Here is an 11859-nt window from a genome sequence, read left to right as displayed (position 1 = left end):
TGCCTCTAGGAGATGAGATAAATAAAACATGGCCCCAGCCCTCAAGGGGACAGAGGAAATACATTAATTTTTGTGATAAATGCTTTCTCAGGGGCATGTTACAGATGCAGAGTGTGAGGAAAGGATCCTATCTTATAAAATAATATTTTATTTTTAAGTAATCTCGACACCCACCATGGGGTTGAACTCACAACCCTGAGATCACACACTCCACTGACTGAGCCAACCAGGCACCCCATTTTTAATTCTTAATCTATGAGAGCTTTTAGAGTGCTTAGAAAGACTTTGTTGCCTTTTCAAAAATGTCAGTACTCTCTAGTACTTTCCTGACTCAATGCCTTCCCTAATGCTAGTAGGGAGGGATTGTCAGGAGTTCTTGTCACATGGACTCTGAATTGGGAAAGCATGAGCTTTGAAGTTTTATTCTAGGAAAAGAAATATCTTTTAATGATTTTTATTTTATTTATTTATTAAAAAAAATTTTTTTATGTTTATTTTTGAGAGAGACAGAGCGTGAGTCGGGGAGGGGCAGAGAGAGAGAGGAGACACAGAATGCGAAGCAGGCTCCAGGCTCTGAGATGTCAGCACAGAGCCTGATGTGGGGCTCGAGCCAAAGTTGGATGCTCAGTCGACTGAGCCAGGTGCCCCTGTTCTAATGATTCTTTTTTTTTTTTTTTTTAACGTTTATTTATTTTTGAGACAGAGACAGAGCATGAATGGGGAAGGGTCAGCGAGAGAAGGAGACACAGAATCTGCAACAGGCTCCAGGCTCTGAGCTGTCAGCACAGAGCCTGACGCGGGGCTCGAACTCATGGACCGCAAGCTCATGACCTGAGCCGAAGTCGGACGCTCAACCGACTGAGCCACCCAGGCACCCCTCTAAAGACTCTTAAATCATCACCTGCATATATTTAGTTTGCAGATGGATACTAGGAGTATGCTTTAATACCGCACCACAGTAAATTGCAAGATAAGCACTGAAGTCCTGAAACTGAGTTTTAAAAAATGTAGCCTTTCATTCTTCATCAGCGAGAAACTGCTACTGTTTATTGAGAACCTGCATGATGCCAGGTGTTACACTTTACATAAAATTGTTCCCTTTAATTTCTGTGACAACTCTCTGAGATGGTTTTTTTCCCCCTATTTTCACAGATGGAGAAACTAAGGCAGGCTGAGATGAAAGCATTTTGCCCAAGACTCTCACAGATGGGCTTCAGACTGAAGTCTCTTGGGTTTTAAAACTCAATTGTTTCCAACATTCTGTATTTTCATTTTAACTTTGTTTTTTATTTCTTAAGTTTTCATTTAGAAATACAGTTGACCCTAAACAACATGATGTTTAGGGACACTGACCCCCACACAGTTGAAAATCTGCATCTATGTGACTTTAGACCCCCCCCCCCCCAAATTTAACTACTAGTAGCCTGCTGTTGACTGTAAACCTTACAGATGAAATGAACAGTCAATTAACACATATCTTGTATGTTATGTATATATTATATACTGTATTTTGATGGTTGGAGAGCTAGAGAAAAAAAATGTTGAGAAAGGCATAAGGATGCATTTACAGTACTGTCCTGATTGGAAAAAAACCCACATGGAAGTGGACCCACACTGTACAAACCCCTGTTGTTCAAGGGTCAACTGTAATTTGACTTAAAAATGTTGCAAAACAAAGAATTCCAGGGTAGCCTTTACCCAGCTTCCCCAAACCACTGTATAGTTTTTAAAGCCAGGGAATTAACATCGATAAAATGTTAACTGATCTACAGACTTTATTCAGATTTGGCAGTAGTCAACTAATAGCATTTTTTACAGTCTAGGAGTCAGTCCAGGATCCCACATTGCATTTAGTTGTCCTGTCTTAGTCTCCCCCAGTGTGGGACAGATCCTCTATTTTTTTAAATTTCCGGACCGACCCTGGCACTTTTGAAAGAGTACTGGTCGGTTGTTTTGTAGACTTTTTATCTTTAAATGCATCTGGTTTATGTATGCGTTTAATGTTGAGATACGAGGCTTTTCCTTTGTGTCACAATTATAAGCTATTTCTTTCAAAGAAACTTCACTGTGTCATTGCCAATTATTAGGACATTTTTGAATGAAGAAAGGTGATGTGACGTCGTTGGCCTTTGTTTAGAATCATAACTTGTCCCAGGCAGAACGGCCTTGCGTGTGCTCTGGTGGTCTATCGCCCCGGCTCCAGAGACGGCAGCATCATGGGCTGTGTGTCTGCTTGTCCTTTGTTCTTTCTGCTTCATCATCCCATTGTCCTGAAAGGCCGATGCACAAGCATTCAGAAATTTATTGACTTAAAGATGTTTTGTCCTTGAACATTGAAATTTTGACTAATCGATGATTCATTTGATCTTTGTATAAAATCAACTTTGCTTTCCTCTAAGATAGACTATTGCATGTAGGTCATAAAGGAAACTTGGCACAGTCCCTGGTGATGTTTTTGTTTAACTAAAATGCCACATCTCTTTTCTGCAGCTCCCCTGCTTTGCATGTGGATGTTTGGAAGCAGCCTGAGGAGCAAAGGTTCTCATAATGCTTATGAAACAGAAATGTTAACATACAGACTTATTTTAGGTCCTCTTGGCCTTCGTAGGACTAATACAGCTCTATTGCTGAGTTGCTTCCTTGTGCTCTCTTGGATGCCATTTAGAAGTTGGTACACAATGGCTCCTTTGGAGGTCATTGACTCTTTTTTGGGAGGGGGTATTATAAAAGGCAGGCATTAACTTCTGAGCCTTTTGGAAAGTTGGTATTTTAAAAAGTCCTTACTCTTAACAGTAGGCTTTATGAAAGCTTGTATAATTTTCCCTTGTAAGTAAGAAAGGTAAATAACCATATCATCATGAAACTCTTCCCACAAATAGAGTGACTGTTAATTCCTGTGATTGGATGGACTCCATTTTTTGGCCTCTCACTTTTCATAGCTCTGTGTTTGTCTTAATGTGTATTTTCTCTTTTTACCCAGTATTTTGCAGTTTTTGGCCTCTAACCTTTTATTTATTTACTTATTTAGGCCTCTTACCCATTGATGTGTAAAAAGTAATTGAAAGCAAGGTATATGACAATGTAGAAGAGTCTCCATTTTACCCTTGTTAGACTGTGGTATTTGCAATAGATTTGTATCTCAGGAAAAGGAAGAGGAGTTAGTTTACACATTTGGTAAAGAACGTAAACTCATGAGTAAGTTCAAAATGAAGTGAAGTATACCTTGGAAGATCCCTTAAGTCAGCCAGAACATATGGCATATGTGGTGACTGTACACAGCCCCCCATGTGGTAATTATTTTTGTGCGACTGCAGCTTATGATCCACTGAGCCAGGTTCAGAGATGGCACGCATTTTGGGCAGATACCTGGGTGTTCACACCACTTTGCTTCCATGAGAGTCCCCAGCGTGGAGTGGGGATTGGAAAATCTGTGTGACCCTATTTATGCCATTGCCATTATGCCTTTCATGCAGAGACTCCTTATCTTAATAGTTGTTGATTGGTTTATTCACTTGGGGAAGTACTAAATGAGATAATACATATGGCAGCCTCTAATACAGGCATGGGCATAGTAGAACAGTGCATACTCAGTAAGTCTTTGATGGTCTTAATCCTGACCTAGCTTGATCCGTTCCAGTGTCACACCGCATTGGAAAAAATGTCCAGAGAAACCTGTCCACTGCTTCCTGCCTTCCCAAATTGGCATTCCTGTTGATTACCGTCTTTGAGAGCGTTCCCTCTCTCAACCCCTTGTGAACCAGAGTTCAGAAAAATGTTCGTGAATTAAATCATGAATATTCAAGTTACCACAAGGTGGCGTCAGATCATTTCAAGTATTGCCAGATAGGGGGAGCCTCAACATAATAAATCTTTCATTTTAAAAAAGTTAAAATATATGCCTTTCATGTCATGGTATTTAGTTATTGTAAACAAACCTCTCATTTCTTTTCCCATTCAGGATCTCTTGTGTTTGGCTAGTAAAACCTTCATTTTACTTGTTATTTACAAGCATTGTCTGTTGAGTGACCCTTAAGTATTTTATGATGACACCTTTCCACAATTTCTCATCTCCCTATTATCCCTTAGTTTGATTTATTTTCTCCTGATATGTTTATTTTTTTCTTGTTTTTTTCCCCAACTAACACGTAAACTCTGTAAGAGGCTGCAATTTTATTTCATTACTATATCCTCAGTGCCTAGAACAGTGCCTGGCATGGTAGGTACTCAAAACCTCTTAAATGAAGAATTTTCACTATTGTTTCAGTCAATGCTCTTTGGCTTAATAAGAAAATCTTAAAATTATGTTAAAGTGTGAAGTTTCTGAGTTCATATTCTTCGGGAATTTTACTGATAATTTAGTGAAGTAATTAGAACTTGAAAGCTTTTATCAGTCTCCTCCTCTGGTGGTTACATTTCAGATCTCCTCCATAATTTAGTAATCTTCCTACAACTTACAGTGTATTTGTAATATTCATTCAGGGTGTATTGATGAATGCAAAACGAACAAACTAGGACTAGTCAAGGAAATACTTTCAGACTTGCATTTTATCTTGGCACAAAAGTTTCTATTCACACACACAAACACACAATTCAAGGGATCTGTGTGAGGCTCAGATACCTTCCTTGCCTGAGGGGTGCTCTGTAAGTGAGGCCCCTTGCAAGGAACAGAATAGCTAAACTTGACCCTACCTAATGGACACTACCTGAAAGTTAAACTTCAAGAAAGCAGTGGCCATAATGTTGAGCATTTTTTTTTCTGGAGCAAAAATGAATGAATGAATGAATGAATGAATACTTAAAACTCAGTTTTTTTGATTACTCATCAAGATTGCAGTTGCCAGGATGGGCATGATGAAGTGTCAAGGCTACTGAGGGCTGACCAGAGAGAATTGATCATCTGTTCTCTTCATAGATCATTCTCCAAACAAAATAAGGTTTATTTTCTAAATTGGCCCCCTAGGGAGCGAGGTTCATCTTCCTAATCATTCATTCATTCAGCAAAAATTTATTGAGTGCCTACTATATGTCATACACTGTGCTAGTGGTAGAGATACAGGAGTGGCTGAAATAGATCATATTCCTGTTCTCATAGAGTCTCTGTTCTCATCCAGTGTCTTTTGGGGCCACAGATATCTTTAATAACGTAGGTGATGGACCCTTTTCTGTGAAATCAATCAGTTAGCCAACCCCTTCCCCTCCCCCCCCCCCCCCCCCCCCACACACACACACGTGTGCATGCAGGTACCTGTGTGAGATATGGGAGACCCACACCCTGGGTAACATATACCACTTCCTGGGGTTCCAGAGACTTGAAGTTCAAGTTCATCAAGTAGAAGGCCCCCCCTTTTCCTGCTCTTCAGCCTTTTCACTGCTCTCCTACCCCTTCGGCACTTGTTGATGTCTTGGATAAGACTTCCTGTCATTTTCTTTGCAGGTTTGATCACGTGATGAAGCAGTGTAAATCTTGGGGCAAAGAGCCCAAGGAGTGCTCTGCAGGCTTGGACCAGGGGCCCCCTTGTCTTATGGGGAAGTCACTTTCACCCCTGAAGTCTTTCTCTTTGCACCTGAGCAATAGAAAGGGTTGGATTTGAGTAATTCTGAGGTCATTCAAGGGTAGGCAGGTTTAGAAGGCAATAGAAAATATCTGTGGGTAGATTATAATCTCAGTGCTAACTAGCTGGGTGATTTTGAGCAGATTACTTAGTTTATCCGGGCCTTATTTTTCACATGTGAAAGGGAAAAAGCAGCATTTACCTCATGGTATTGTTTTGAGAATTAAAATGAAATAATGTATGTAAACTGCCTGTGACAAAAATGATAGCTTTTTCCAGCCTTCTTTTATCCAAATTGTCTTTCTGGGCAATTAATAGACAAATGATCATTGAGCACCTGGAGTAGGCTACTTCTGATTATTTTCCTCTGATGCTAAACCAGCTGCCAGGCAGTGGTTCCCAATCATAGTGGAAGGTTCACTGTGTATTAGGCCTGGTTTAGTTTCACGCCTCTCCCACTAACTAGCTGGGTGACCCTAAACTCTAACCTTTATCCAGTTTCTGTTTCTGGCAGATGAAGTAATGATAACATATGACCCAGCCACAGCAGAGAAGCTGTTTTGGGATTTAAACAAGGTTACGTAGGGGCACCTGGGTGGCTCAGTCAGTTGAGCATCCAACTCTTGATTTTGGCTCAGGTCACAATCTCATGGTTTGTGAGATCGAGCCCCACGGCAGGCTCCATGCTGACAGCATGGAGCCTGCTGGGGATTCTCTCTTTCTCTCTCTCTCTCTCTCTGCACCCATCCCCCCACCAACCCCCCTCTTGAAATAAATAAACTTAAAAACATAAACAAGAACGTGTAAGTGAGTAAAGCATGTAGCACGGTGCCTGCTACCAAGGACACTCTTCATTTAGGCCAGGCTGGTTCCATACTAATAGTAATACTTATTAATTAGATTAACCTAACCCTCCCTTCTCTGCCCAGGGCTGTGTTGGATCTAAAGGTTTCCCCTGGATTTATACAAGTTCAATTCATGATAGCTTCTTACTTATCTAGGCCCAAGTAGTACAATGAAGGGCCTTGATTGAAAACTGGCCTTAGAGTTGCTTGGAAAATATTTACCATTCCTGCAAATAACTGTGGTTACTGTGAGGTAATTCATTTTGGTGAAGGATGAATGGTAATTCTTCTTTCTGTGTTTTCATTTAGTATCCCAACCCCATGGATAAAAATGTCATCTCTGTAATAACTGTGGAGGAAAAAAGAGGTAAGTTCTCTGAATATACCTCACTTCAGTGATGATCATTAAGTAATAGTGATGTTTGTCAAGGTGTGTGTGTGTGTAGCCTATTTTTCTTTTTTCTTTTTTTAAGTTTATTTTTTTATTTTGAGAGAGAGACAGAGAGAGTGAACGGGAGAAGGGCAGAGAGAGGGAGAGAGAGGGAATCCTAAGCAGACTCCACACTGTCAGCGCAGATCCGGATGTGGGGCTTGAACTCACAAACTGTGAGATCATGACCTGAGCTGAGATCAAGAGTCGGACGCTTAACTGAGTGAGCCACCCAGGCGCCCCAGCCTATTACCTTTTAAACAGATATGAGAACAGGTGTATTTCTGTATTTGAGGTGACAGAGAAGAAGAGTACCCAGCATTTAAAGCAGCAGTGGAAGTCTTGTTTAATATGCTTTTGTCACTCAATTAATGACTGATGACAATAGTAACAGCCAACATTTCTGAGCACTGAATATGTGCCAGGCACTCTTATTAACTCCTTTAATCTGCAGAATAATGTTTGGGATATGTATTATTATTACTGCCTTTTAATGTATGAAGAAATCAAGGTACTGAGAGGTTAAATAAATTGCCCAAGGTCACATGACTATATCCCTGTAATATATTCATGTATCATTGTATATACGACAAAACATTTGTGATTAGTAGCATGTATGTAAGATGTGATTGTAAAGTGATTGTATTAGAGAATATGATTCCATATTGACCAGCACAGGGGTGGGCAAGCTATGCTTATCCTGCTTGAATTTGTGAATAAAGTTTTATTGACATACAGCCGTGCCCACTTGTTTACATATCTTCTATGGCTTCTTCTTGGCGCCAAGAGCAGAGTTAAGTTGTTGCAACAAGACTGTTCATACCATAAAGCATAAAATATTTACCATTTGGCCTTTTACAGGAAAGGTTTATTCACCCCTAGACTAGAGCATAGGAGTCTCCACTGCTCTCTGTCATTTGTATCTCCCTGGAATAATTTTTCACTGTCATTGCCTGGACTTGAGAACTGGGCCACATAGGAAGTTCTGGTGAGGCACATAATCAGTGTGTAAACATTTGGAGACACCCAGGCCCACTTCTGACATGCTCTTGAGCCTTCTGAGAAAATGCGTGAGATGCCACAGTTTGTTACGTGACTCTGAAGTCTTCTCTGTGCTTGGTAAACACAAAAACTGTCTTTTGCTTGTGAAGGTATTTTCTTTGTGTCCATACTCTATTAATAGATTTTAAAAAACATTTTTTTTCATGTGTCTGCACTCAGTGTGAGAGAAACTTGTGATGGGGCATCAGAGAAATCTGGTTCCAAGCCTTGATTTTGTTACTCCCTGCATGACCTAACTTCTTCGAGGCTCTGTTTCTTCGCTTATTAAATGGGAAAATAATATTAATCCTGCTTTAGGTTGTTGTGAAGATCAAATGAAAGAACAATATGTGTATTCCAAAGTGGTATAGGAACATTTATTATGATTTCTACCATTGACGGGAGCATCGTTGCCTGCAGGAGTGGCTAATCCATTTTAAGTGGGTGTGCTGCAAACACTGGATAAGCTGGCTGAAGGAAGGCCAGTGGGCAGGAGACAAACCCACTCCTCACCCTGTCAGTGGCTTCTGGGCAGTCTGGATGTTTGCATTGTCCGGGCTGCTATCGCCAGAGATTTGAGAAACCCTACAGGAGCTTGGCTGAGTCGCAGTAGTTTACAGGCCAAAAGAGAATACTTCAGAGTTTATTTTTTTCTATGACTTGGACTCCCCTTTTCTTAATTCACATTTATTGTGTGCTTTTTACATTTTTGGAAACTCTGTTCCAAAACAGAGTAGTGCCCGTCACAGGGAATCTGTTTCTTTATAAGTGAAGACTTTGGCTAATATAATTAATTGTAGGTTTACATTGTGTACCTAGAAATCTGTGCTTGAAAACATGTTTGGTGCAGAATGTGGCAGAATCAGATTCTCCATATTCTTGTGAAAACATCTGTATTGGACTTGAGCAGAAGTCTCATTGGCCCTTGTCATTGGAGTGTTGACATTGATAATCCAGAGCAGTGAACAGTTTGTGATTCTTTCTCTCTGACTTTAGAGCATGCAGAGTGAGTAGCTGCCTCACCCCTATTCCTTGATTACAGATAAGTGTATTTGGAATGATTTGGCCCAGAAAAGTGGTCAGGGATACTGAGTTTTGAGTTAAACATTTTTCTCTAGGAATTCTACATAGAGAAAACTGACATCAAAATGAAAAGTTTTGTTGACATTAGGATAGGAGTACATATCCTTAAAACATTTTTTGAGTGTAAAAATCTTCTGTTTCTAGATGTGTCAACAGGGATCATCTATAGAAAGAGGATTGCAGTCTGTCAGAATGTGGTTCCAGAAATTTTAAGGAAGGTAAATTCATTTTAAAATTTAATCAGATTTGGTGTGACACTGGGTGATTTTCACACAGTCCTGGAAAGAGATGGCATTTTCTGATGTCCAGGCATGTTAGAACTTTCCCAGTTGGATCTCACAGCTCCTCAGAGGAAGAAAGCACTCTCATATCTAACCTCAGTTTTGGCAGATGCCACGGGAGATAGTTTTCTTTTTCCCCCTCCTGTTTCTGCTTCTCTTTTGTGGAGGGCTCTTAGTGGACATAGAGATGGTCTACAATTATTTTATTTTATTTTATTTTTTATTTTTTTTTGCAATATATGAAATTTATTGTCAAGTTGGTTTCCATACAACACCCAGTGCTCATCCCAACAGGTGCCCTCCTCACTACCCATCACCCACCCTCCCCTCCCTCCCACCCCCCATCAACCCTCAGTTTGTTCTCAGTTTTTAACAGTCTCTTATGCTTTGGCTCTCTCCCACTCTAACCTCTTTTTTTTTTTTTTTTCCTTCCCCTCCCCCATGGGTTTCTGTTAAGTTTCTCAGGATCCACATAAGAGTGAAACCATATGGTATCTGTCTTTCTCTGTATGGCTTATTTCACTTAGCATCACACTCTCCAGTTCCATCCACGTTGCTACAAAGGGCCATATTTCGTTCTTTCTCATTGCCACGTAGTACTCCATTGTGTATATAAACCACAATTTCTTTATCCATTCATCAGTTGAGGGACATTTAGGCTCTTTCCATAATTTGGCTATTGTTGAGAGTGCTGCTATAAACATTGGGGTACAAGTGCCCCTAGGCATCAGTACTCCTGTATCCCTTGGGTAAATTCCTAGCAGTGCTATTGCTGGGTCATAGGGTAGGCCTATTTTTAATTTTTTGAGGAACCTCCACACTGTTTTCCAGAGGGTCTACAATTATTTTAAAGATGTCTTGGGCATTTTGCAGGAAGTGACCATGTTTTCTCATCTGTCTGTGGTTAGATAAGACTCTTAGATAAGAATGATCAGAAGTAAACAGATGGTAAATATTTAGTCTCATCTTCAGCAAGGAAGATAAAAGCTTCAGATTCTATGTCACTGTCAGAGAATACAGTTATTTCAGGGACTATAATCTTCTCAGTGCTCTCTGTAAGTCTTTTTGTGTGTATTTCTGTAAAGTAATGGTGGTGATGTTGAAATCTTCATGATAGCAAGTTGTTTTCTCTCTTTGAAATCCTTAAGCACTCTGGTGATTGTTGGCAAAGGCAAGTGGGAATTTTTAATAACATTGCTTGAATCATGGAGGGATTATTGACAAGAGTCCTTTTTGAATCATTAGGAAATAAGAGGAGAACATCTTTTTTTTTTTTTTAATGTTTATTTATTTTTGACACAGAGAGAGACAGAGCATGAACAGGGGAGGGGCAGAGAGAGAGAGAGACACAGAATCTGAAACAGGCTCCAGGCTCTGAGCTGTCAGCACAGAGCCCGACGCGGGGCTCGAACTCACGGACCGTGAGATCATGACCTGAGCCGAAGTCGGACGCTTAACCGACCAAGCCACCCAGGCGCCCCAAGAGGAGAACATCTTGATGTGCACTTCTTAAAATGTCTCAGATCATTATTTCTACCCAGAAGTGATTCCTTTGGTGATGTAGAAGCCAGTTAGCTTGCAGATGATATTGCTGTGCTTGTTTGCTGTATTAGAAAGAGTGATGGCTTCTATCACTTCCTTATCCTGGATTAAGATTCTGTCATATTCTTTGGAGGAAAGAAGGCTGATATGACAGTGAAAAAGAACTTTATTTTCCAGATGCTAAAATGTGTTGCAGTGAATACAACAAATTATGACTGGCTTTTTCTACAGGGTATATACCATGCCTTTGCCCTATATACACCCTTTGAATCTATTATTTAAAAAGACATTCAACTTTGTCTTGTATCTCAATTCTTAAATAATTTAAGGACACCTCTGACTTGTACAGTGCTGCCTTTGTAGTTTCCCATGTCTCCTCCACCTCAGAAAACATACATTTCAAGGTATTGGACAGAGTTTAAAATGAAGAAAATATTTTATCTGATATTGTCTTGCATGTGAGCCCATAAGTGGGCCCAATTAGTGTCCGTCAATTTAAGAAGGCCATAACCAGCCCTGGAGGAGACACGAAGGAGGCTGATAATTTGCTTAGTGTTTAGCAGTTAGGGAAATCAGGCCAGAGACAATACAGCTCGCATAAATCCTGGGTCATTTGCATGTCCTCACCAGCATTTAGTAAGGTCATGGTATGTTTGATTATCAAGAAGTCACAGCCATTGGTGAGCCATCATTTGTATATCAGGATCACTTGTCCTCTTAATTATCCAAGACTAAACGCAACTCTGGACTCCATCCTTCTGTAGCCTTCCTCATTTGAGAAAGCCACCCACTCTCTGTTGGACAGGTGAGCATTTTAAAGGTACCTAGTATCCAGTTGGAAGAGGAATCGTGGCTCAATCCTCAGGAAAGAAACATGGCTATACGGAGTCACTGCCTTACATGGACACAGTATGCATCCATGAAGGAAGAGTCTGTCTTCCGGGAAAGTGTGGAAAATCCAAACTGGTAAGACCCCGTGTGTGTGTGTGTGTGTGTGTGTGTGTGTGTGCGCGTGTGCGTGTGTGTGTATTGGGTGCAGGGATGCACATATGAGCTCATACATTAAAAAGTTTTGATTGCATACT

General features: G+C 40.4%; 1 protein-coding gene across 6 annotated transcripts in view; it reads left to right on the top strand.

Annotated features, from left to right (window-relative positions):
* PRELID2 (PRELI domain containing 2) overlaps positions 1 to 11859 on the top strand; it is a 195390-nt gene that overhangs the window by 7060 nt on the left and 176471 nt on the right. For all 6 annotated transcript variants that reach the window (XR_006715789.1, XM_045492536.1, XM_045492566.1 and 3 more), the window contains 3 exons: positions 6707 to 6764; positions 9096 to 9169; positions 11580 to 11740. Coding sequence is in view for 5 of the 6 variants with exons in the window: in XM_045492536.1 (XP_045348492.1) it covers positions 6707 to 6764; positions 9096 to 9169; positions 11580 to 11740 (293 nt within the window). In the remaining variant the exon portion in view is untranslated. The remainder of the gene's footprint in view (positions 1 to 6706; positions 6765 to 9095; positions 9170 to 11579; positions 11741 to 11859) is intronic.

The sequence above is a fragment of the Leopardus geoffroyi genome, chromosome A1 (assembly GCF_018350155.1).
Source record: "Leopardus geoffroyi isolate Oge1 chromosome A1, O.geoffroyi_Oge1_pat1.0, whole genome shotgun sequence".
In the NCBI taxonomy this organism is placed as follows: Eukaryota; Metazoa; Chordata; class Mammalia; order Carnivora; family Felidae; genus Leopardus; species Leopardus geoffroyi.
The sequence above is the reverse complement of the archived record's forward strand: the minus strand, read 5'-3'. Positions and strand labels throughout refer to the sequence as shown.